Source organism: Telopea speciosissima, chromosome 3 (genome assembly GCF_018873765.1).
Source record: "Telopea speciosissima isolate NSW1024214 ecotype Mountain lineage chromosome 3, Tspe_v1, whole genome shotgun sequence".
In the NCBI taxonomy this organism is placed as follows: Eukaryota; Viridiplantae; Streptophyta; class Magnoliopsida; order Proteales; family Proteaceae; genus Telopea; species Telopea speciosissima.
In genome coordinates this window covers 23,252,512-23,278,434 of record NC_057918.1, presented here as the reverse complement: position 1 = coordinate 23,278,434, position 25,923 = coordinate 23,252,512, and the positions used below count along the sequence as shown (strand labels likewise).

The 25,923-nt window shown below is 37.4% G+C and overlaps 2 protein-coding genes across 8 annotated transcripts; both read right to left on the bottom strand.

The window, feature by feature from the left end:
• Window positions 1-1,504: 1,504 nt before the first annotated feature.
• Window positions 1,505-8,895, bottom strand: LOC122656619 (short-chain dehydrogenase TIC 32 A, chloroplastic-like). 7 transcript variants are annotated; one of them, XM_043851220.1, is made up of 11 exons: window positions 8,590-8,671; window positions 8,494-8,532; window positions 8,141-8,405; window positions 7,994-8,060; window positions 6,787-6,815; window positions 6,491-6,699; window positions 5,157-5,275; window positions 4,694-4,789; window positions 4,517-4,607; window positions 3,937-4,090; window positions 1,505-1,675 (listed from the first exon to the last, which is right to left on the bottom strand). In XM_043851220.1, the coding sequence occupies exons 3-11, from the start codon at window positions 8,378-8,380 to the stop codon at window positions 1,526-1,528; spliced, it is 1,155 nt and encodes a 384-aa protein (XP_043707155.1). In that variant the 5' UTR covers window positions 8,381-8,405; window positions 8,494-8,532; window positions 8,590-8,671; the 3' UTR covers window positions 1,505-1,525. The 7 variants fall into 7 exon arrangements, with proteins under 7 accessions (XP_043707155.1, XP_043707158.1, XP_043707159.1 ...); XM_043851223.1 differs by lacking the exons at window positions 8,494-8,532; window positions 8,590-8,671 and adding an exon at window positions 8,840-8,895; XM_043851224.1 differs by lacking the exon at window positions 8,494-8,532 and having other exon boundaries at window positions 8,631-8,696.
• An 8,388-nt stretch (window positions 8,896-17,283) lies between these two features.
• Window positions 17,284-17,983, bottom strand: LOC122654988 (ankyrin repeat-containing protein BDA1-like). Its single transcript, XM_043849242.1, has 2 exons — window positions 17,384-17,983; window positions 17,284-17,298 (listed from the first exon to the last, which is right to left on the bottom strand). Exons 1-2 carry the CDS (start codon window positions 17,981-17,983, stop codon window positions 17,284-17,286), a joined length of 615 nt encoding a protein of 204 aa, XP_043705177.1.
• Window positions 17,984-25,923: the final 7,940 nt, after the last annotated feature.

The following is a 25,923-nucleotide window of genomic DNA, read 5'->3' as shown; positions in this document are numbered from 1 at the left end:
TCCATTAGATATACTAATGTTAATGTAACCCCACTATGTTTTCACGTTCTTGTGAATCTCGGAGCCATGCTTTTACCCTTGGTGTTTGATTATGTGCCTTGGGATGCCTGTGGTGGTATGGCCTGGTGTTGCAACCTTGTTGCTTGTAATTACATCTGGAATTTGTGTAAGAAATTGTCCAGTTCCTCTATCACATATCATTGTTACGGGTTTAGAAGAATCTCTTACTTGCTTCTTTGTGAAGACCAGGTTTATTTGTTTGTATATCAGAAATTTGCATGATCTGGCCTTTGGATATCATCACTTGCACAGCTTATTGCATTTTTTTGGGGCATATTTTCTCTTATCATTGATAATGTGACATCATTTCAGGTTTGGATGCTTATCATAAACTCTGCAGAAAATTTGAACCGAGTAAACTTGATTTACTGGTATTTTGGGGGGTGCGGGGGTGGGGAGAAGCAATTTGTTTTCTTTTCGCGCTTATTTAACAGGGATTTACAGCTTTTTAGGAGCACATAAAGGTCTCAATTTCCATTTTACAATGGTGGTTGAATCTTTTAACATCATCGAGTGAGAGGAAGAGAAGGAGTCGAAGGCATTGTTCAAATCAGTGGTTTAGGTTTCTCCTGCTGCTACAGAGATTGTTTTTTGAAGAGCTGATATCGTTCTCTCATCACAACCCATTTACTGTTGGATTGATTGAACCATGGCTTGATGGCCCCCCAAGTTTTTCTGGTGTACCTCATTCCATATCCTTAATGAATGGCTTTTGCCTCTACGGTCTTCCATGAGAAAAAGGAAAATCACAAAGATGAGTGACTTGCGTTAATCCAAAAGGCCACACTTTCTTTCTGTGACGGACTTTATGACAAATTAAGATGGGTTCAGGTGATTGAGACCCTACACCCATCTTATAAAAGAAGTTTCACCCTAATATAAGTATGCAATAGAAGGCTAAACATGCTTCAAAATTGCAAACATGGCACAACATCCACATGTAATAATAGAGATTAGCGACATTTTTTATTTCATAACTTTGGACAAGATTTTGAATCATACTGCAAGGGGTTTTGTACTGAAATTTGATCTATGAGATGGATGTAAATTTAACATATGAGACAGACCTGGAGTACTCCATCTCTTAAACCCACATTCTTTCCTGATGGCAAGGTAATTCATTAACATGCGTGATGCTTCAGGGCCCTAAATTAGGGGATAGTTCATGTTTCATCAAGATCGAGGATGACAACCAATGGCAATACATAAACAAGAAACCATTGTAGACACAGAATGTGCCACTGTACTGCTAGAAAACATTTTGCATGCATACATAAACAAATGTAAAATGGAACTAAATTCAACTCAACTAAGACCATTTTGCAAGTAATTTGTGGTCAGCTGCATGACTCAAGTCTCACCATTACATCTTCTGGTAACTTGTAAGCAGATTGGTTCAATTTAGAAACCTAGATGATTTAATATCCAACAATAATAATAATGTTCTTCCTACTTGATGTTCCAATCAAGAAATATCCTTTGACACAAGCTGCGACTCTATAAACAACTTATAAGAACTGGTCCATAGTTTTTCAGCAAGTTCACGGTCATAAGAAAGTTTTGAGGAATTAACTGTCCTTCCTCTTCCTCCAAAAAAGTACTCTCCAGATGATTCCTGAAAAGAAGAGTTGAGCGTTAAATCCACTTGAGAATTCTAAACATATCCCATTGTCTTGTCTCAAAAGCAGAAAATATTGTACAGAAACGTTCCAATTAAATTCAATGCCAATCAAACTCATTGAAGAATGTCACCACTGGAGATTTCACTACACAATTGTTAAGGAATGGCATAATGTGGTTGACTCTCATGCCAGTAGACAACAGGTTCTACAGGTTCAGCAGGCTCTTTGTTTGGTTATGTTCAAGCTCAACACTTGTTGGGAAGGAACTCCAGCAGGACTTTTTTTTTGATTATATTTGATGAAGGTTTGAAAGCCTCTCCTTCATTCAAGCTCAACCTGGATCCACAGGGGGTAGGAGGATGTACATAGACTTGAGAGGGAAGGAGACTCCAACAGGACTTAATTTTCTTCACTATTTGGGCCTTTCTATTGGCAGAGAGGTTTTCAGAATATCATTCTTAAGGAGGATTTCAGCTTGCTAGTTACATTTGCTGTGTTTCTTTCACAGAACACTGAAAGCGGACATTAAGTTAAGGCTGATGATATGTCAAGGAAGAAATTGTAATGCCATTCAGTTTCTTTGTGCTGCTTGGCTTTTCTTTGTTGTGATTTGGATCTTTGCGGCTCAAGTTTTATACGTTCGTTCTTTTCAACAAATGCTGTCATTCATTAATAAAAAGGAAAAAAAATTTCCCTCTTTGACAGATTTTAAAATGGCAAGTTGGGAAGAGTCACAAGCTTGCCATTCAGCATCGAAAGCATCATGATTGGTCGCCAATTCAGGTCAACACCTGATAATTAATCAAAGTGTCAACCTAAAATATCTGATACTAAAATCTCGAGGGGCAGCGGTCTGGTCAAAACTCTAGACAAAGGGCCTTTTGGCATTTCTATGAGATGTCAAGCACTGAAATTCTGATAGATTACATAGAGATAAGTAAGCCACTAGGGGGAAAAAGAATTACATAAATCAAAACATTTCCAGAATGTCAATTAGAGGTTTTCACATATGGTAGACCCTTTTTAGCTAATAATAAGGGTAGAAAGATATTTTATTCAATATCGAAAGCTTATTTTAAGTAATTACTACAGTAAAAACTACATAAAATGTCCAAGGGAAATAATGGAAAGGAGTTAAGAGCAAGGATGGAGGAGAAGATGGAAGGATTGAGAGAGAATCCACTGTCCATGAACTTAGTTGAGTTGGTATGGAATATGAAAATCTCCACCCAGTTCTTCTGCCCCAACCACTGACTTCTTTTTTTCTTTTTAAATTGAAAGTTAAGGTTCAACTACTTCAATCAAATATTCATCCATATCAAGCCAGTTCCTCACATTTTTTTGGATAAATATGGTAATATATTCAATAAAGCACAAAAAGTATAAGCAGCTCAGAAGAATGAGCAGGAAAAAAAAAAGATACAAAGTGACTGAAAAATAGCAGGAGCACCAAGTCTACATACTCAAGGGAACTGAATAGGAAGATCCCAAGAAGCCACAATCACCCTATTCCTAGGGGTATCCTCACACAACCCGATTGGTCATCTAGTTCTTATCTCAAAGGATATTGAGTTCCAAGTCTGGTCATATGATCCGGCCTTACCAGTCCATTTCCTTCTATCTCAAAGGATATTGAGTTCCCCACAATTGTTAGATATGGAAATTCTCTTTTATAGAATATTGATTACAAGGGGGCTACTGTATTGGCAGCTTATCACCATATGATCCCTTTTGCAGCTCACTTTCAAGCAACATAACAAGGGTGCAACTTCAGTAGGCTGGGTCAGGTTGAGTGCCAACTGCACAAACAGAACAGTCTACCCATAACGGCATAACCAGACCTCCCAGAGGTACTCAACCTGCCCGACCAAATCTTAATTCTTATCTAGTAGATACCATCTCAATTCAGGTCATATCTAGATCACGTTAGGCTTGTATGACCATTTCAAGTTAGAAGCAAGAGTGTACCCATTGAACTCACATAATCTTGCAGTAGAGGTAACCACTAGTTCTCACTATGGTTATCTATAATTCAGTGAACCACACTTGTCGGGCTTGCATTTGGTTGGGTAACTGAGGCCCCAATCCATGCACAACCAATTAAGACAGTCAAGTTGGTATTTCCTGATCAAAGCCAACCTAAGATCTAAAATTTCAGCCTAACCCAACATCTCTTATGTCAGATTTGCTTTAAATGCAAGCCAAATGAAAGCTGGAGACTAGATATGAGTGACGAAGGGAAAATCAAACTTACTGGAGGTGCGAGGGTTGCATCAACAATAGACTCAACCCCATTTTCAGGAGACTGCAGGAGACCCAGGAGTCTTAAAACCATAAAAGCCAGCTGAGAAAGAAATGATGGAACTTCCCGCATGATGTTAGTTTCTACAACCCCAGGATCCACAGCACTGTAAAATTGCACAGAATTGTTTTATGAGGAATTCAAACAATTATAGAGATAATAAAAAAAAATGATGAAATAAAAAACAAAGCTTTAAAAATAGTGTGAGCACTATATATCGGAATTACCATTATAATACGCATTATAGGGACATACAGTGCACATTAGGATGATGTGCCCATTATTCCCTTTGGTATAACAGCATCAAAGATCATGTTGAAGATTTATCTAAGATACATGTCCACCAATCAATGGTTGTCATCATCTGAAGGCTGATAGTTTAGCTAAAAATGTCCTAGATGACGGGCACATTCTAGATCTCAACTCCTTTTTCTCAACTTGTGTCCCAAATGGATTTGGACAACAATCATTAGTTGATTCATTTAAAATAGTCAGATTGTGGGTTTATGGGAAAAAAAAAAAAAAGACAAACTTCAAAAATACGTACAAGACAGAGACATTGAGAGATTTATCTTTCAAGTATAGTCGCCGATGAAGCTCATAAGAGAACAGAAGCAAGCAGACTGTAAATTGAAAACCACAAATGATGATTAGAGTATAAACAAATCAAAGTTGATTTATTTATAATTTTTAGGGACAAATGGCTCACACTTAGAGTATTCATAAATATGAGCGCATGGGTACTGCTTTGATCTTGAGAAATACTTCCCAGCCAAAGTTTCCTCATCCACTTGTGTACCAGACACTGCAGGAAAGCAAATTGACATAATTAAATTTAAAATGACCCTTTTAGAGCTCTCACGTAGACTACAACTAGACTGTCGAGTTTAATTTTCAAACATAGAGATAAATAAAGCACTTGATTTCATTAGAAGACTGAATAAAACATAAAAGATCCTGATCCTAACTGATCAGGCACCAAGTGTGCGTAGATCCAAAGGTCAAGAAGTTAGATAATAAATGACAACCATGCAGGTCTGCTAGATTATAAAGCTAGGGAGTAAATGTTGAGTAAGCAATTCAATGCAAGATCTTCTCAAGGAATCAAAAAGCTATTTTAACTCAAAAACTGTGGACTTAAAACTTTGCATAACTATTAAAAGCATGCTCACCACATCGATGGGTAAATGATGTAACATTAACTATCCGGGAAGGAACAGGGCTGCTTCTGAGTAGTGGTAACAGTAGATTAGTCAGAGCAAATGCACCAATGTAATTTGTTCCCATCATCCTGGAACATAAACAAAAGGTTTTCAGTGGGTCATGCTTTTTCTGGAGAGTCGATACCTGATTGCTACCATACAGGTAAATAACTGACTAAAAATACAGCATTAAGGCATTACAAATATTTAAACAAAACTCAAACTTGCTTAGGTTATAGTATATTTATACACTTGTTCATTCACTTGGATGCTGAGTGGTGAATTGGAAAGCAGATGACTTCGCCAAGAAAGGGGTGATTAGACCTTTTATTTTCTTTGGGAAAAGCTTCCTTAATAGGTTGTGGTCAATTTTGATGTTTTCTTGATTCTATCATGGTAGTGTAGTAGTCATCAATTCTTTGCAAGGTGTATTATTTTTCTCATCACCAATAAAGCTGTTGTTAGTTATATAAAAGAAAAGGATATGTGCTAAACTGCAACTGTGTTGATTCGCTGTGGTTTCAGCCCCTACCTATATTAGTAGTGGACTGTGTTCATCATACTCCCCCCATCCAACGACGACTGTCTGATGGGTCTAGGGTCAATAAACAGCAAGCTTACAACCCAACCCAACAACAGGATCAATGGTATTGATGTCCAGCAAGGTAAACTCCTCTTTAATGGTAATAGTAGAGCAGTAGAAAGCCTAATAATAAAGGTAACAGTATAAGGACTATGATACAAGGTTGAACCACAGGATATTTGTCAATCAAAGGACGAATATCACACTGCACAGTAAGGTTACTGTGATGACAACCTGCTGTCCAGATTAATAACTAAGGAAACCACATATTAGAGGTCAATGTACTGTTAATAGGGTTCACACAACAATTAACAAGCACAAGAAAATATCCTAACATTCTCGGTAGTAACAGGGTACCAGAAATTGAGTTAACAGAACCACACCCCCCCCCCAAAAAAAAAAAAAAAAAAAAAGAAACTTGACATCAACAGTATAACCCTAAGGCCACCTCTGATGGGCCTCTACTTCCAACCGAAGGTAGGATTGGAGAAACCTACAATATCTCACCATCCTACCGTCAGATTGAGATCACTTTTGGGGATATTGAAGATCCTAGGGAGACTATCTACTGCTGTTAGTTTGGGGAAGATCAGACTTGTAAATTATGCCTAAGGAAAGAAAAATAATGAAATTACTGATCATAGCCTTCTAAGGTGAAATTGTTTTGGCATAAGGAAAGAAAAATAATGAAAAGGAAACACAAAACAGACAAGATAATTACTGATCATAGCCTTCATTTGTGAATCTACATGATGTTGCAAATATCCCCGCATTGTTGATCAGGACTTGAACTGAAGGATGCATATTTGAATCTGAGAGCCACTGCTCAAGTGCATTTTTGAAATTTATGATTGATTGGAAACATGACAGATCAATCTGAAATGCTTTGAGATGGGCATCAGCATTCTGTTTCCTGATCTCTTCGACAGTCTATTTAACCACCAGAGAAATGCAAATGTAGAAAGAAATGAAAAGGATGTGGTGGAAAATGATAACAAGATTAGCTTTGAACTGTACCTTAGATAGAAGATAGGAAGAGCGTCCAGCTGCAAATAAAAAAACATGAAGGTTAGTCATTAGATCAGTTACTGATAGAGAAATAATTTATTCCACACAATAAAAGAAACTACTTCATGTATGATTTGATTGACAAAAGCAAGCCAATGCCAGGTTCAATCATCCAAAAGTCTCCATCAAAACAGAAAGAAAGAAAAGGCATCCTACATCAGCCTTATTAAGATCAAAGCAACTAAGTCTATAAATACACAGAGGAAAAAATTAGTCTATCAGAATCAGCTAAAAAAATGGTCAGATTCAGTTGCCATCTTGATGTTAATCATGCAATCAAAAAATGCGTGCAGCTTGTGTTTGTTTGTTTGTGTGTGTGGATCAGTGGAAGATAAGAGAAGTTTCATGTTCCACTCCTAGTTTACTGACTCAAATCCCTACCTTCTCAGGCCTTTATCCTTTGAGGTTCGCTGATCGGTATGGTTGTGCGGTTCCTCTCATAGGGGGGGCTGAAATGACCATTCCACCCCCTGACCGAACACACTGCTCGAGTGGGGTCCACCCCCTTTTTATTAGAGGCACTAGGGAACCGTACCGGGCAGGGAATCGCACGTGATAAAAATTCTACCTTCTCCCACCAACTAGTGACCACCCTCACTATTCCAACTCTAATCTATGATCTTTCAGTGGATAAAAATGCTTTCAACATTGGGCTGTGGAAATAGCCCAACAATAAATGCATGACAGGGTAATGGGTAAATGCATAATAATTGTTTAGTCATGAGGTAACACAAACACTAGCATCCTGGAATAGAAGTAGGTTCGGAACTATATATTAGACGGACTAAATCTGGAAAGCAAAGCCCAAATGGAAGTTGAGGCTATCAACTTAATTATTTCACCGAACACTATGTGACATAACCTTCAATCACCAAGGTACTCCTGCAATTCCTTTCATAATTTGAGTCGTCAAAATTCCAATCATGAAAAAAAAAGAGAAGGGGAGCAGAAGTACACCGGATCCACTATCTTGTGCATAAATTTAGGATCCTAACAAACAAAACGAGTTTTGTGACTAAAGAATGAAAATCCAAGGTCTTGAGAGCAAAATCACATTTTTGTAGATACAGTATCTGCAGATATACTGAATAACTGGCTTATGGCCAGAAATGAACAACACATTAAACCAAAAGAAATACAAAATAATTAAGAATACCAAGAACGACATAGAAGCCTTCACGGGAGAGAGCATGGGCAGATGCAGCACCCAAACCAGATGTAGCCTGTAGCATCAAAGGAAGAAAAAGTAAGAGTAAGGCAGAACAAAAGTAAACAACAGAGTAACAAATGATGGATGACATACGCCCGTGATGATGCAGAGGGGCCTGGTTGGTGCGATTGTTTTGGAAATTGAAGTGGCAGTAGGCCGCGGAGAACAACGAGGGTAGGAGCGAGATATCCGAAAGAAGAAAGCTCTGGAGAACAGCTGCAAGTAGGAGTTGACAAGAGCAAGTGTCCAAAACACTGCCATTCTCCAGAACTCTACAGAGCAAACAAAATTCAATGCGACCCAACAGTCCCGCATCCTTGAATTCGTCTTCATCTCCCTCACCCAATTCTCGAAAATCCTTAACCAGAAAAAAAGGGGAAACAAAAACTAATAAATTCCCTCACGTAAAGTCCCTGAGATCTTAAATCTAAATCCGAGAAATTTACCTTTCCGGAGCATAAACATAAGAAGAAAAACAATAAATTCAGAATTCAGAATAAAATACGCATGAAGGAGTGGAGGGTGAAAATGGAATTTGCAGAAATAAACCTCGTTATATTTGAGGACTTTCAGACGCAGAAACCTTGTCGAGAGAAAGAAAGCATGTAGGAATGAAACTTGTTTTCAGGCACAAAGTTGCAGACACGGCAAGCATACTCGGCCCAGCACACGTTTATGGATTAATTGAGGGATTCATCCAAATGTTCGATCAATCCGCTTTAGACCCAGACGCAAGAAAAATAAATTAAAGAGACAGAGAAAGAGAGCAAAAGAAGAAAAACGAATAAATACTATAAGAAGATTAACAACTTGCAGAGACAGCCGAAGATGCCAGATTCATAAATTGAGTATTGCGGGGGATTGAGGAACGAGGTAGCTCATGCGGTAGGGGTGAAACAGGGTCGGATTGGGCCGGGGATTTTTAAACACTAGTCCAATCCTGAGTCCTCTTAGCTCAACACAAGCCCAACCCGGCCCTAGGTCTCTCAGCCCAGCCCCGCCCAGCTCTGATTGGGTCAGGCTGTGCCGGGTTGGCTTTGATTGACAATGATTTTTGCCAAGGGCTGGGTCGGCTACAATTGCCCCTGATTTTTATTAGGACCTGTTGGTCCTGACTTGCCCTGCTTTTTTGTCATCTATGTCATCCTATGCATAAAAAAATGAGACACATATGATTATGTATTGGTTTGTTTCATACTCAATTGACTATTAGACTTTTTTTTGGGTTAAAAAACTTACCCCTATCTTCATATTGTAAATGTTTTCGTTCAATAGATAATTAACCCTTTTTTTTTTGTAAACCAATAGATAATTAGATACTAACAAAAAATTGCAAAATATAAACAAGAAATTTTAAAGCATAACCTTACAGAGGGTTGGGTCGGGCTGGGCTTAGCCCAAGGCCTCAACCCTTTAAGCCTAGCCCGACCCTGACCTAAGGTCTAAAAATTTTAACCCTAACCAGCCCTCAAGATTGAAAATTCCAGCCAAAGCCTTGTTTGGGCCCAGGGCGGGTTCGGGCTGAGAGGCAAAACTTACACCACTATCATGTAGCGTCTCCCTCCACCCTCGAGTCTCCCTCGTTCGTGACAGTCATCGTTGTGTACCATCCCTTTAACAAGTGATTCAAAAATTTTTCGTGAATTAGTCAGCATTTCAATTTTGAGAGGGAAATTGAGAGTGACTTGAGTCACACTCGACGAGTTTAACGAGACAATTCTTGTCACCAGCGAGTCATGTTGTTTTTAATAGATTTTTGGGAGACCATTCTCTATGGGTAGTGTGGCCCTTATGTGCGTGCAGAGACCAATGAAAGGAGCGCAGAGGGATCTTGGGGGTGGGATTTTCTCCCCCACTGTCATTTCAACTTTCACACTCCCCCACATAGAATTTTTCTCTCTTAGATTTAATATAAATAAAGGTCTAAGAGTGTGATTACACTTTCATAAAAAAGAAAAAAAGGAAAAATTTATGAAACATCCCTTGAAAATGGATCGATAATCACCCCTTTTAAAGTAACGATGTTAGTCTGCTGTTAATTATTATTGTAAAAAGACTATTTTAGCCTTGTAGTAAAACTTTAGAATTAAATTTACAATACTACCATTTCTTTCATCTTCAACCAAAAATACCCACCACTTTCCTACAACTCCGCTGGCAGCACCTCCACCGGCCGACGTCAATAAGCGCTGGACGCAGACCGAAAAGCTACAACACGAGAAGGCCACAAACAATGTCACTCCAATCTTTATTCGTACTCGCATTAATTGTCTTCTTCGCCCTGTTTCTGCAACTAAGCGCGTTGCAACTGCCTTAAGAACCTCAAAGTCTCTCATTCGATCTTTCTGAAGTTAATAATGCATCGCCATCTCCCCATTCAACGACCTCGAATGCTTCTCTGGTTCCGACACTATTTGTTATTGGAGATTCAACCGTCGATTGCGGCACGAACAACTATCTTGGGACTTTCGCTCGTGCTAATTTCTTACCGTATGGAAGGGATTTCGACACTCACAAGCCCACTGGGAGGTTCTGTAATGGAAGGATCCCTGTAGATTTTCTTGGTAGCCTTCAATCTTCTTGGTTTCTTTTTCTCTCTCTCTTTTCTTTTTTTTTAACTTACATCTCTTACTACTCTTGTAAGATTTTAGATTGAATTTTCATATTTCTTTTTAATGTTTTTTCTTCATTTATTGATTGAATTCCAGAAATAGATCGATAAATTTTGATTGCAGGATTTGTATGTTTTTCCAAATAGTTCTGACACGGTATTTGTTTTTCTTGTTAATTTTGCTTAGCATTGCGTCTTGGCCTCCCATCTGTTCCTGCGTTCCTCGGGGAGAGTGGGACGGTTGAGGATATGATCCATGGAGTGAATTACGCTTCTGCAGGTGTGGGGATTATTTTCTCCAGCCGTTCAGAATTGGTTAGTCCACTAATTTCATTTTATTGTTAAAATCTTGCATTTTAGCTACTAAGAATTGTGTCGATTCAACAAAGTAAGCTTTCAGCCAGTAGTTATCCTTTGTGTACTTATGATGTCTGCATCTTCGCTTAACTATCCCTTGTTTCGCCATCATTCAAAAACTGAAATTCTTGATTCTTGATTACCTTAGGATCACTACACATAGGAATTCATATGAGAGAAGCAAAACTCCAGAAGAGAATAATGTTTTGAAACTAACCCACAGATTTTAAAAGCAAAATGAAAGCTTATATATCTCGGGAGAACAAATTGTTCTCAGGTGAAGTTCTAGGAAAATATCATATCTTCGAATTGTTTGTTTGCACACGATCGGTCGTCGACTTCAGCCGTCGATGACTCTGAAACAGAAATAGAGACCACAAAAAGAAACAAAGAGGGGGGAGGACGAAGGAAAGAGTATTGGGGGTTTGTGAAAGGCGAAGGAAAGAGCATGGCTGGACTGGAAAGGCGGAGATTAAGTTGCAGGTCATGTGAGGAAGAAGATGGATATTGGGGGTTTTAGATTTAAGGGTAAAATAGTAACTCTACACTAATCAAGGGTAGTTTAGGGATTTAAATATATTTAACAGTGTAAAACTAACAGTAAGGACTAATGTTGATCTGAGTATCGGTCCGTTTTCAAGGGATGTTTCGTAAATTTTCCAAACAAAAAAGGTCAAAGAGTGAATCATATTATTTTTTTTATTCTAAAAGAATCATTTGTATTAAAAAAAAAAAAAAAAATACAAAAATGAAAGAAAAGCTAGATGGACACAAATACAAAATACACCTCCCACCTTCAATGAAAGAAAAACTGGATGAATCATGTTATGTTTATTGTTTAATACATTCAATATGAAAAATCGAAAGTGAGAACGTTTGGAGTTTGGAGTTTTTGAGATTACATTATACATTCTTTTATGAGTAAATTACTTGTACCCTTGAACTAGCCTGGAACTCCCGTAAGCGTTTTGAAACAATTACAACCGCACGTACCCAGTTTGAGTAAGGGTGTTAACTTAAAATTTTGAAACAACAAAAAGAAAAAGTCCATATAACCCATCTCATATGTATGAAACACTATTTACTTACCGCTGAAAACCTGCAGACAACATTGAACCTTGAAGACCTGCAACACCGTCGTTCTTCACCTACCGTCGACTTGAGCGAAAGTAAGAATCCAAAATCCTACCCTCAACTCTTTCCTTCTTCTATCTCTTCATTCTGTTCTTTCCCTCATCTCTCTGTGCTTTCCCTATTCTATCGTATTCTTATGAACTCCACTATAGAAATATTATCAAGATTTGCATGATCTTTAGTTAGGACTTATCTTGTATCCATAGAAGAATGATGATGACTTCTGCTGAAGCAGACAAATATAGTAGTTCAATGGATGCATTCTCATATATCCTAAAAAATGAAGGAACAAAATCTTTGTTCATGGGTGCAGGTGTAAACATCCTACGTGAAACTGGTTGAGACACACCAAAGAAGATGTTGTTCTTAAGGTCTGAAACTCCCCCTATATAAGTACAATAGGGGTTTCTTGCACTTTACCTTCAAGATAACTCAACCACTAGTCTAATGTCTTTTGCACAGAAATTTCGACTGATATGGGAGAACAATGCTAGTCTCACTAAACAGTTTTGAAGAATGATTTTAATGCAACCGAAAAACTAAGAATAATAGAGAAAATCAAGAACATATTAAAGTGAGATTGTCTCCATTAGAGAAATGGGCAACACCCTCGCTCTCTCTCTCTCTCTCTCTCTATATCTCTATATATATATATATATATGAAGAAACATCACCAAGGGGTATCTCCAAGAGACATGCTTTAACATAAGGGTGTCAAAACTAAACCGAAACCGTTTACCGAAATCGAACCGAACCATTTAAACAGAAACCGACAGACTGTTTAGTTAAATGGTCCGATTATAGTTTTAGAAATGACACTGTTTATTTAATCGGTTTGGTTTGGTTTAGGCCGATTAACCCAACGGTTTCAAACCATATAATCCAACTAAAACTGATTATAACCAAACTGTCTAACCGTTAAAAATTTAACAACTATAAACAAAAAGTCAAAACCTAGCAAGTAGCAACTACTAAGCAGCCATGTTTCTCCATTAATGATTTCTTTTTTCCAAAAAAAAAACTAATAACTTAGTAAGTAATATGTAATAACTATTAACTAATAACTAGTACTAATAAATAGAATAGAAAATGCGTATAGAACCATTTAACCGAAACCGTTTATCAAACGGTCCAGGTTTTGATTATGAGACCGTTTAGCTAAACGGTCTGGTTACGGTTTCTACCCTCAAGCAGTCAAAACCAAACTGAACCGCACCGTTTAACACCCTTACCCTAACATCATGTCTTTTACCAAAATACTTGTTTGTTGACCATTCAAACAAGTCGTCCAATAGTCACACTTATTGGGCATTTAGGTATCTATTGGTGCCTATTAGGAAAAAATATAATCCTCTAAAAATATTTTGAATCAATAATTTTAAAAACAAAGAAAAATTCCAACACGGGCAGAGAACATCACCCCTTATTTATATAATTAAAGGAATAACAGTTGAACTTAAATGTTAATACATAATCTCGAGAAAGTTCTTAGAATGAAAAAGGAAATATTTTGATTTCTACCCACAAAAGTAAGGAGTCCGGATCCTCTCCAACAACATTGAAGAGGATTCCTCTCCAATGACCCTTTCTTAATGCCACATGTATATATCAATTCACGGAGAGTTGACTCTGTTTCCCTATGTTTATACATTTTTTTTTTTCTTTTTCCTCTCTCTCCTTTGCTTATAGGAATCCATTAAACGTGATTTGCGTTCACTAGAATCCTCCAACAACATTAAGAGGATTCCTCTTCAATGTCGGTGGAGAGGATCCAGACTCAAAAGTAACTGAAATATATAAATAGGCATATAATATGAAGAATATTTTTTTGATAGGTAATATGAATTTATTGAGAGAAAACAAAAGACAAATACATACAAACAAAGGCCAAAGACCAACCAAATAGACCTTAAGAACAGATCTCAAGAAGCTTAGAGAAACAAAAAACAACACAACAGAAAAACAAATCACCAAAACATATTACAAAGACCAACCAACTTATCTATTCTTCCAAACATCGATCTTCAACATCTGCCCAGATATACTATGAAGATTCAATATTCAGACACTGGTTCGATTCTGATCATTCATCATTGGACGACATCCAGCCAGCTTTATTAATGTTTCCCAGCACCACTTCACACACAGGAAGACCAAGCGAGCAGTTTGAAGTAAGAGAGGAGGGCCCACCATTCCACACCAAATACTGAATGAAACCAGCAGTATACCTACGGGTGTGAGTATATGTGGCAGTGTGAGGTCTAGTTTTTTAGAATCGAATACCAATAATGTGATTGTGAGTAATACGATCAATATCCACATAAAAATCTTCCACCCCAAGAGAAATTCATTCACACACCGTAAGACCAAACGAGTAGTGTGAAGTAAGAGAACAAGACCCACCAACCCGAACCAAATACTGATTGAAACCGTCACTATATCTATAGGCAAAATGAACTTATCATGTGGTGTGAGTTGAGATATTGACACAAAATAAGCCCATACCAATGAAGTGATTATGACCCACATACTTACCATAAATATCCACATAAAACCCCTTCGCCTCAATGGTAATCCACTTATGAGAAAAAGGGTTATACTCAAAGAGCCAACGAAAGATAAGGTGGTGCAAATTAGGAATGTAGTGTAACCACTAAAGTTCTCATGTGCCATTATAGAAGTACCAGCTCTGTGGATAATACGATCACAAGAATTTGGTTTCGTAGGATCATTATCACAAGGCTCTTCATCTTGCCAAACACCACCTGGAGGACTCAATACCGCTTGGAAAGCCATGGTAGCAATCACCGTTGATACCACCATTAATGAATTCTTCTTCCTCTCTAACCAGTCGTATTTGTCAGGGGGTTGTATCTGACTACTACTAGTCCGTGTGCCTAAGGAGGAGAATAATGTTGTGTTACCTCTTCCTGTTATGGCCACTGTCCCAGTAGTATTTACTGTTGATGACAATATAATATCTCTGGCTCTTAATGCTCCGGCAGCCCTTAGAGACTTTCCAATATCCATGTCTTCCATGTCTCGTGGAGATTGTGCTAAGATATCCAAAGCCGTAAGATCACTCCCATTCAACGCATTTATCTCTATTTTGTTTGTATTCAGCAATAACTCAATGCCCTGTTACATGCAGTTCATTTTGATCTACACTCATTAAATTACATATAGATCACTCATGTCATGTCATGTCATATATAAATTAGGGGTGTTGTTCTCTATGCCGCAGTGCAGCCTGTGCCCAAACACATGGGGTTGGGCGCAATGATCACCTTGCCCCCTGTACAGGCTGCCCATGTGCCTGGGCACTGACTGTGCTGCGGCACAGAGAACATTCTCCCTATAAATTAATACCAAAGTCAAAAAACGACAATTAATTAGTATATTCACTAAATGAGACAAGACTAACTCCAACATTAGTGCATGGCCAAGCTATTAATTGTTAGTTTATTTCCTAAAATTACCCCTCTATTCTTACTTAACAAAATTATTTATGAGGGTAAAATGGTGTTAGTGAAGTGAACTATTTCACTTGGCGTAGTGACGTGAAAGATTACCCATGTATATAATAAGGTTTTCTTTCTTGTCACTACGCCTAGTGAAACAATTCACTTCACAATGACTTTCTTATCCCCTCTTTTCATTTATGTTATTCAATATATGGTTTATATGGTAATTTCACAAACTAATAATACGTTGCCAAATCTTTACCCCAACTCCTGTTCTCTTCCTGATCCCTATAAGATTTTGTTAGGGATCAATTTACAAATTTAGCTTTCATCTCCACTCATCAAAATGATTCAGGAGGGTAGATAAAAATTTAGTGAAATGATCTACTTCACTCTTCATAGTGACATGTAGGAGGATCCTATTTTAAATGACCTTTGCCTCTCACAAGTAAAAAACATTTGAAAACTGTGCTTTTAGATGGGAAACATTTTGAGATATTTTAACAAAATTAATACTCATATTCAATTTTTTTTTTTAACTAAGGGGCGATTTTGGTGGACGACGATCCACAACAAAACAATGGCTTGGTATGGTATCTTGATCTACCACGTGGTAAATCAGATGGGATTGAAATTTTAGAGAAAGCTAAGATAGATCCCAATATCTCCTACTCTATGTTAGGTTTCAAGCCAATATCGGACTTTACCACACGGCAACACAAAAGACGGAAGCCCAGAACTACGTACGAAGGGGGTGCACAGGTGCATGGACACACAAGAGGGGTTAGCGTCGTGGGTGGATCGAATTGCTACATTACTCTTTCACACGGTAAAAACAGATTTGCCGATTTACTAATTTTTGCCTATGGAGAGAGTCGGAAAAAACTTGGCTGCAACCGATGTTCCTACTGCCCCAATAGCAGGCACCAACTTGGAATAATTCCCTTCCTTTTTGGGTTATAATTATAAATACCTCTTTAGGTTTTAATATTTTCTAGAGCAAATTACATACACCCTCCCCTCAAGTTCACCTAAGAAGGTAGAGAGATTCAAAAGTGCAGTCATTCTTCCATAACAAAATCTTTTTGGAACATTTCTTTCTTTTTTACAACCTTCTTCGCCGGAGATGATGTGAAGGCAAAACCCTAAATGATTTAGGGAATTTTTGTTTTGGGAAAGAAGAAGGTCATGAAGGGTAAAAATGTAAAATGAAACTTAATGTAGGTCACTGAAATAAAAAGGTAAAACGGTCTTTTTACTTACAAAACTAATAGTTTACTAACACCGTGAATCATTAGGGTGTTTTTTTGTAAAAGTGAAACGGGGGGGGTGTTTTATTATTATTTTAAAGTATAGGGGTGCATGTAATTTGTTCTATTTTCTAAAAGAACCTTTAGGATTCAAAGTGGGCTCCTATGATTGGGGCAGCAGGAATATGATTGCAACCCCGACAACAATCAAGTTTTATCTGAGTCAATGTTAGTTTTTAGGACAAAATTTTCCTCCACCCATAGAGGATAGTTCACTCACCATCCTATGGTTCACAAACGGTTTTTTGTATGTTCCAATATACCCTCCCGAATCCCGGATACCATTCTCACCCTCTACCGCCCCTCGGTGAATGGGATCTCATTCACCGACGATGGAGGGAAACTGGGTCCTTATAGTTTTTATGGTAAAGTCACCTAAAGAAAAACCATAACTGCATAAATTAGCTAAACACATGTGTGTGTGTGTGTGTGTGTTACAGATGTGTATCTTTACTCGTACCTTTTTCTGTTTCTTAGCTACAGCAAGATGCAAAGCAGTGTTGCCATCATCATCTTTAAAGTTGAGGAGCTCATCTTGGCCATTTGCCGATTCCAATAATAGTTTAAGTGCCTCAAAACGGTTGTATTTGACACACAAGTGTAGAATGGTTTCTCCCTTACCAACCTTGACATGAATGACCTCAGGTCGTGTCTGAATCAACTCTTTCATGACATCTATCCGGCCTTTGATCGCAGCAAGATGAAGAGGGGTTCTCCCATCACCGTCAGTAACACAACAAACATTTGGTTTTATCTTCAACAGCTCCTTCACGATTTCAAGGTTCCCTTTTGCAGAAGCCAAGTGAAGAGGTGAGGAATTTTCCGAGTCTAACTCTGTTGCAAGTTCTGGTTTGCGTCTCAAAATCTCTATCGCAAAGTCAACATGACCTAGAATTGCTGCTATGTGGAGTGGAGTCTCATTGAAGTAGTAAGTGTTCATCATAACTCTATCGAGAATGAGTTTGTCTTCTTTAATGAGTTCAATCAGAGATGAGACACTCCCATCCAACGAAGCTTCATAAAGTCTTTTTATCATTCTCTCTCCCCTTCCATCTTCCATGGATGCTTTCCCTGTGTGTGTATAGACCACTGTAAAGCCTGAAGGGCTTGTTCTCATTATATATATATATATATATAAGTTGTTGTTTGGTTGAAAATGAAATTAATATGTAAACCTTAGAATAATGTATGTCATACCTTGGTACTAATCCTGTGCAATGGGCAATGCCTTCCAAACAGCACCTAGTAAGTCAAGTGAAGTCAAGTCGTCCAACCAGGAAAACAACAGTACCTAAAAGCTGAAAGCTAGCTAGTCAGTAAAGTGAAGTCGTCGTCTATGCAGGGGAACCGCACTTCTTTACCCTTTCCGCCACACCTTCACACCCACCATGTGTGGCTCAAAGCCTATTTAGTAAAGTAAAGTCTTTTTTTGGTAGAAAGTTTTTTGAAGTAAGCGTCCATTTTTGTAACTTTTTGAAGTTCTAGGGACAACTACAGAATTGCTGTTGAGAAAAACAATCTCTCTCTCTCTCTCTCTATATATATATCAGCTGGAAAATCTTATAAATCCAATACCTGGGAGAGAGGTCTTATTCATCAACGTACAGAAGCTCAGCATGCATGCAAGCAAGCACTAGGTCTTATCCATGATTTGTTGAAACCGACAAGATCATCATCCCACCCATGTGGTGTGTGGTTAAAAGAAGAATGATTTTTTTTTTAAAGAGGAATGTAATCATGCAAATAAACGGTATCCGTGTTTTTTTGTTTTTGTTTGTGCGTTAGAACGGTGTCCGTTTCCCAAAGACACTTTTGGAGGTTTGGAACAATTTGATTAAAAAATAAGATAAAATATTGACAAAAAGGAAGACAACAAAAATAAGATAAATATTAGAATAAATTACTTTCACTTCTCCTAATTTATTTGACAATTCAGTGAACCTCTCCTGTGTTGTGTTTATGACGATTACTCAATTCTCTCTTACCTTTCAAATTTAGTTTCACATAGTTTCATTACATTAATGATGTTAGTAAAAAACCTACTGTGATCAAAATGTCTTTACTTATAAAGGACCAACATCAACCCACCTTTTTTCTTTCTTTCTTCTTCTTCTTATTTAACCTCCTATCGATTTATTCTTATAGTCTCTTCATGAAGTCGGTCAGCGAAAGGGATTCACTTGGGAGGGTTCATTTTTCCACATGATCGAGGCTTGCCCTCTCTTTTTACGTGAGAAAAACGTATCTGTAAGCCCATAAAAAGTCCCTATTAGTAAGTAGTCTTGAATGCTCTCTGTTTTTGTATGAAAGACACAACTGGCAATATTAGTAAGTAATAAATAATAAGTAGTCTTTCTGCAAAAAAGAAAGTAGTAAGTAGTCGTGAATGCTTTTCTACCAAAAATAAAGGTACTCTTGAATGCTCTCTCTTTTTGTGTGAAAGACTAAGTGCCAGATGACAAAGAGTACTTTTTTTGGGGTAAAGAGACGATAAAGAGTGTTTACTAAATTAACAAAGGGTCCCTCCCTACTAATAAATAGTCTTCTCTCTCCTTTTTTTTGCCAACAAAAAAAGAAAAAGAAAAAGTAACTGCAGTCAACAAAAGGTCCCTACTAATAAATAGTCTTTTCTCTCTCTCTCTTTTTACGAGAAAAAAATGTAATTGCAACTCAACAATGGGTCCCTACTACTCTACTAGTAAGTGGATCAAGCTTCTCCAGGCTTTTTAAGAAAATTCGTTTTTTAAGAAAATTCAGGGGTATTTTTATCCGATACAGTCCATTTAGGCCGATATTGTGTCGGTATCGTATCAATTTTGTAGGTCATCGATACCTGTTCCGATACTGTGCACTAAAACCATGAACTCATTTATGACATGGGGTTGAGCGGCCATCGTGCATATATGCTCAACTCACAGTCAGAAATGGGAATTTAATGTCAATTCAATGGTTGGTAGACGAGTTGAATTCAAAATTCAAAATTGTCGCACAATTTTGAATTTTGTGATAATTTTAAATTTGAACGACAATTTTTAATTGAGCTTGTCTACCAACCATTACATCAGCATAGAATCCACATGGCAACCTAGGAGTTGAGCGCAACACAATGGCCACTCAACTCCAAGTCGCACACGAGCTCGATCCCTCTCTACTAGTAAGTAGTCTTCAATTGAATAAATCTCTCTCTCTCTCTCTTGTCCACCCTCCATTCAGTTGCTTGCTTACAAAGGTCAAGTGGGTTAAGAGCAAGTTTTTAGTGCATGGTATCAGATCGGTTATTGGTCACCTATAACAGATCGGGTATCGATCACTTGCAAAATCGATACGATACAAATACAATATTGGCACGGATTGGTCGATCAAACAAGTTTACTCCTGATTTTCTTTCAAAAAAATGTTTTTTTTTATTGCCTTTACCCTTTATTTGTACTGTTTCAACAATACGACATCAGCACAGTATCGACATCGGTGACTTGCGAAATTGATACCAACAATGCGATACCGATACCTCAAACCATGATAAACTATCTCATCAAAGCTTTTAAATTAAACGGTGATAAAGCTTTAAACAGTTGGAACATGATTATAGTTGGGAAGAGCATATCACACCACCCAAAAAGAACTCGTTAGTTACCTATTTGAGTGCAAATGAAATTTAATGATTCCTATGAGAGAGAGAGAGAGAGAGAATAGGGAAAAAGATCTCTACTTGGTGGTGTTTCCTACGCCCTCTCATAGGGCACCATGAAATGATGCCTCTGCCCCCTGGGTAGATACCCAGACGTGCTCACCCATTGGCCCAGACACTAGTGCAAAGACCATGTGACCAAGTAGAGATCTCTTGCCCTATAAAATAATAGAGATAACAGAGTTTTCTCTCTGGGAATAAATAAGAAATGTTGCATAAAGAGAAGGTAGTTGGAGAGATATCTCTTCAATGTTGTTGGAGAGGATCCAAACTCAACAAAGGATCCCTATCCAAAAAACTACTAGTAAGCATAGTTGGAAAATCAGATTTTTGACTTGGGCAAGTCACCCGAATCTGAGTAAAAAAATAGCAAAACTTGGTCATGAGTCATGTCAATTCCGCCGCGCTAGAAAATGACCAGATTAGGTCCAAGTTTGTCCGAGTCAGAAATGACGATGTTTATACCCGAGTCAAATAAAATTAGCCAAGTAGAGTCAAAATTTTAAAAGCCTCACTCGAAGGGAAATTTGATATTCAATTTGAATTTGTAGTTCAAACTATGAGTTACTTCAATGTCCAATTGGCAAAACTGAATTTATAGTTCCGATAAGTATGATAATGATAGGTTATTAAAGCATGACTTTTATCTAATAGACCGACTTCTGTTCCATGCCATTTTGTTTGGGTTTGGACTTTGGAACTCTATTAGAGCCAATCGATTCTTATTCTTCTTTTAAAGGAGTTTAACTCTTAAAGACTGAGTGCCACTTCGTCACTCTTAACTGATCACTCTCATGAAAAATATGGAGGGAATTTATGGAACTTGCTTTCTCTCTCTCTCTCTCTCTCTTGGTGGCTAGATAGCAGTGCAACTAACCATGTTGCTTTTACCATACATGGGTTCATAATCAGGAGGAGGCCAAACAAGGATGAATCAAGGCTTATGGTTTCTAAAACTTTATGAGACAGGATTGACTTTCTAAAACTGACCCCTAGACCAATTTGTTTTTTAAATGTGTATGTAAAGTTTTCTTAAAATGTTGTTAGTCTGTTATTTGTTTTGGTCAAATATGTTTTTTCAAATTCTTTAAAATTATGGAATTTAATATAAATCCAAGTGGGAGAATGTTAGAATTTTATTTCTAATGTAATTTTATGTGGACCTAATTAAATCCCTAAACCAGGCTAATTAGAGTTGTGGTCTAATAAAGAGGGTCATTAAGTTATTTTAGGAGTCCTATACGGATTGACTTTGGTGTGGGCATTTAGATTCCTACTGGGACTATGATGAGAGAGGCCTATAGGAATTACTATATAAAGAGAGCTAGTTACCCCCTCTAGCCCATCATAATTATTATTCTCAATCTGAGTTGAAGGAGTGCATTATGGAAAGAGATGGAGATATTCAGTGTTCATCATTCCTATTGCATACGGTATTCTCATCAAGTCAGTGATCTTTGGGAATAGGGGGGAAGCACCTTGGTCTTTATTTTTCGCTGCGATTATCATCACTATGGATTCGAAATAAGGTTAGTGGTTCTATCTTTACCATTTTATTTATTTATTGTGTTCTTGAACAACCTATGGAGATCCTATTTTCTATGGTTTTTCTCCCATTTGGGACAAATAATCTAACATCCAATAGTATCTTCGAATTAACACAACTCACCCTCACCCTGACTACTCTGCTGCTGCTGTAGATTTCATCCTCTCTCAAGACAAAACCATCAACCCCAGAAGAGAAAACACAGTCATTCACATACATAACAATCCTAGATATAATCAAAGAAATGAAATCCCTTCTCAGGCTCACCTTCGCCATCGCTCTCACAACTCTCCTCGTCTACTCACACTCTATCCTTCACGTACCCGCCAACGTCCTCCTCGTCTCCCACCTCCAACTCGGCATTGTAGCGGCTTAGGGTTCAAGTCGGTGAGTAACAACCCTCTCTTATGAATCTAATCCGATTCTAAAACATTTGGGAGATTGATTTCAAAGGCAAATTACATTTACAAACTTTGTGTGATTCAAGAAATTTTTTTTTTTTATAAATCCTTTCTATTTGCAGATTAGGGCTGAGTTGAGAGGTTTTGGGAGGTAGAAGATGACAATGGGATTGAGATTGAGTTAGCTAATCATTAAGGGCAATAGGGTAACTTCCTAAAGGGAAAAATAGGTACTATGGTCAGGTTTCCTTCGTTTTTTAAATTTAGCCGTTAACTAACCTTAAAATACTAATAGACTGGGGCTACATGAAACCAAGTTGTAAAAGTATGGGAGGTTTGAATAATTGTCAGAAACATAAGGGAGGTTTGCTGAATTTTTAGAAAGGTCAGGGGAGGTCAGAGTAATTTACTCTAAATATTATGGTTGTGCTTGGTTGGTATTTAGAACAAAAAGGCACACATAGATGACAATTCATCCTCTCAAGTGTGGTGCACTGCCCAGTGCACCACACTTTGGAATCCAATCGTCCACCCAACACTTGAAAGGACAAAAAAACATCATTGCCCATGTCTTCCTGACCCTAACTATCTCATACTTAATTCCTCATTTACAATTGAATTTTCTCCATTTTCTACCTTATTGTGCAAATTTACTTTAAACCGCATTAGATGGGTTTTTCCATCTCCATGATCCAGTGTACCAAAAACAGCAAGGTTGGTCCTTAACAATTCTTTCAGTAGGTTTACTAAAGCCAAATGAGGATTCACATTTGAATCTGACTCAGTAGAAAATTCTGGTGTAAAAATTAAAATGCCTCTGTTGAAATCCACATGATCAACAATTGTTGCTATGTGTAGTAGAGTTCATTGACACAAGTGATCATAACTCTATGGAGAATAAATTTGTCTTCTTTGACGAGTTTGATAAATCGATCAGAGATGATCGATGTCCAAATTTAGGGTAGAAGGCAAATCTGGATGCTTAGAAGAAAAAAAAAATCCTAACACGATGCAGAAAAGAATGGAATTTACAAATAACAATCACACAATGAACACAAAGATCGATTTACGTGGTTTGACAAGATTACCTACTTCTATAGTGAGATGAGATCTGTTTCACTATCAATGGAGAATAGGGTTACAACCGCTTGTCCTCGCACCTCTCTCAGATTTCGTTACAGAGAAAGAATCCTCACTACATATTTATAGTGAAACCTATATAGAAATATAATTTTACCAAAATACCCATAGAGTCCTCAAAAAATTTTTCTCGAGGGCTGCCCCCTCCAAACCCCCACATGGACCCACTAGAAGCCTAGGGCTTCTTAACAACCCATCGAAATCAACCCACAAACCAAGCAATGGAATACAAGACATCATACCCCCCCAACAATTATGGCCAACCTATGTGGCGATATATCGAGAAAGAAAATTAATCAGGAAGGATAATGTCCATATGTATATATATAAACCATTTTGCATATCAAAGAGTACATTGTTGATCGAAAATTCTTAGAATGAAAAAGGAAATATGAATTACTAAAATGCTAATTATACATAATCTTAAGAAAGTTGTTAGAATGATAGATTCATTCAGACACTACTGGTTTGATTCTGATCATTCATCATCTGACGACATCCAGAGCCAGCTACTTTATTAATGTTTTCTGGCACCACTTCACACACCAGAAGACCAAGCGAGCAGCTTGAAGTAAGAGAACAGGGCCCACCATTCCACACCAAATACCGAATGGAAACAGCAGTATACCGACCTATATTTTAGACTCCAATAGCAATGATATGATGCTGAGTAATATGATCAATATCCACATACAAAATCCTCCACCTCCTACTATGTAATCAACTCACACACCATAAGACCAAGCGAGCGGTCTGAAATAAGAGATCTAGGCTCACCAAAATTCAGCATATTTCTAATCACTTCAAATGATCGATCATCTGGTGTGAGTTGACGTATTGAAATTAAGTAAGTTACTACCAATGACGTGATTATGATCCACATACTTACCATCAATATCCACATAAAAAACTTCCGCTTCAGTGGTAATCCACTTATGATCAATAGGGTTATACTCAAAGAACCAACAAAAGACATTATAGACTTACCAGCCCTGCTGCCGCTAAGAGGGTCTTTAGGATCATAAGGTTTATCATCTTGCCAAACACCACCTGGAGGACTCAGTACTGCTTCGAAAGACATGGTAGCAATCACAGTTGAATTGACACCACCATTAATGAATTTTTCATCTTCTTTAACCACTTATATTTCTCATTGGAGAATTGCATGCATCTCACTATTACTACTAGTCTGTGTACGTGAGGAAGAGAATAATAATGCATTATTACCACTTCCTGTTATGGCCCCTGCCCTGGTATTTACTGTTGAAGACAATATAATTATATCCTTGGCTCTTAATGCTCTGGCAGCCCTTAGAGACTCTCCAATATCCATGTCTTTCATGTCTCGTGTTGATGATTGTGCTAAGATATCTAAAGCTGTAAGACCACTTCCATTCAACACATTTACCTCTACTCCATTTTTATCCACCAACAACTTGATGCCTTGCACAATTAATTAATAATAATTTTCTCCTCATTCATTAATTACATGAATATATGAGTTAATTATAACCAAACTCAAAAAGGGAAAATCTTGTTGTAATTAGTTAACCATGGTTACTTATAACAAGATTGTAATCTTATTTTTTGTCCCCTTTAATATAACACCATTTTTTTTCAATGAGGATAAATCTTATCATTGCATATCAAAACCATAGTTGAAAAACCAAATTTTGATTGGGATGATCAGTCGCCCGAGTCGAGTCAAAATTTTAGAAAATCAGTTTGAGAGTCGTGTAGACTTAGGCCAAAGGTAAAAAATGATGAGAGTGCATCATAAATCATTCGAGTCAAATAAGACTCAGTATTTTTACTTGAGTCATGACAAACTCGGTTTGTTTAGTTATTTTTTTTAAAACCATGAATTCAGTTCACTTAAAAACTGAGTTGAGTAAAATGGTAAATCCATATTCTAAAACAGTAAGAAACCCTCAACTCCCTTCTCTTGTTCAAAGGTATAAACTCAAAATGGATTGATATGTGATTCCTTGGTTTTTTGTTTTTTTTTTTTAAAACTAATTTATAAATATTTATTGCATTAAAAGTAAAACACGTGATTCACCTATGATCAAAACTGTATTAATTATTGTATTAAATAACTTTCAATTTTTTGAAAATTAACCTTTTTCTATCCCTACATTAATGCTATACTAAATTACTTTTGTAAATAAGATAGAGGGCAATTAAGAGAATATTACAACTCCTTAGTGCGTGGGGATATATCA

Bases quoted from the DNA above. Each gene is read 5' to 3' on its own strand.
- LOC122654988 (XM_043849242.1), bottom strand. From the start codon at position 17,983: ATGGAAGATGGAAGGGGAGAGAGAATGATAAAAAGACTTTATGAAGCT.
- LOC122656619 (XM_043851223.1), bottom strand. From the start codon at position 8,380: ATGAAGACGAATTCAAGGATGCGGGACTGTTGGGTCGCATTGAATTTT. The intron at 4,091-4,516 runs GTTTGTCTTTTT...GCAATTTTACAG, and splicing joins GTCTTGTACGTATTTTTGAA to TGCTGTGGATCCTGGGGTTG. The intron at 1,676-3,936 runs GTAAGTTTGATT...TCTTCTTTTCAG, and splicing joins ATGCAACCCTCGCACCTCCA to GAATCATCTGGAGAGTACTT.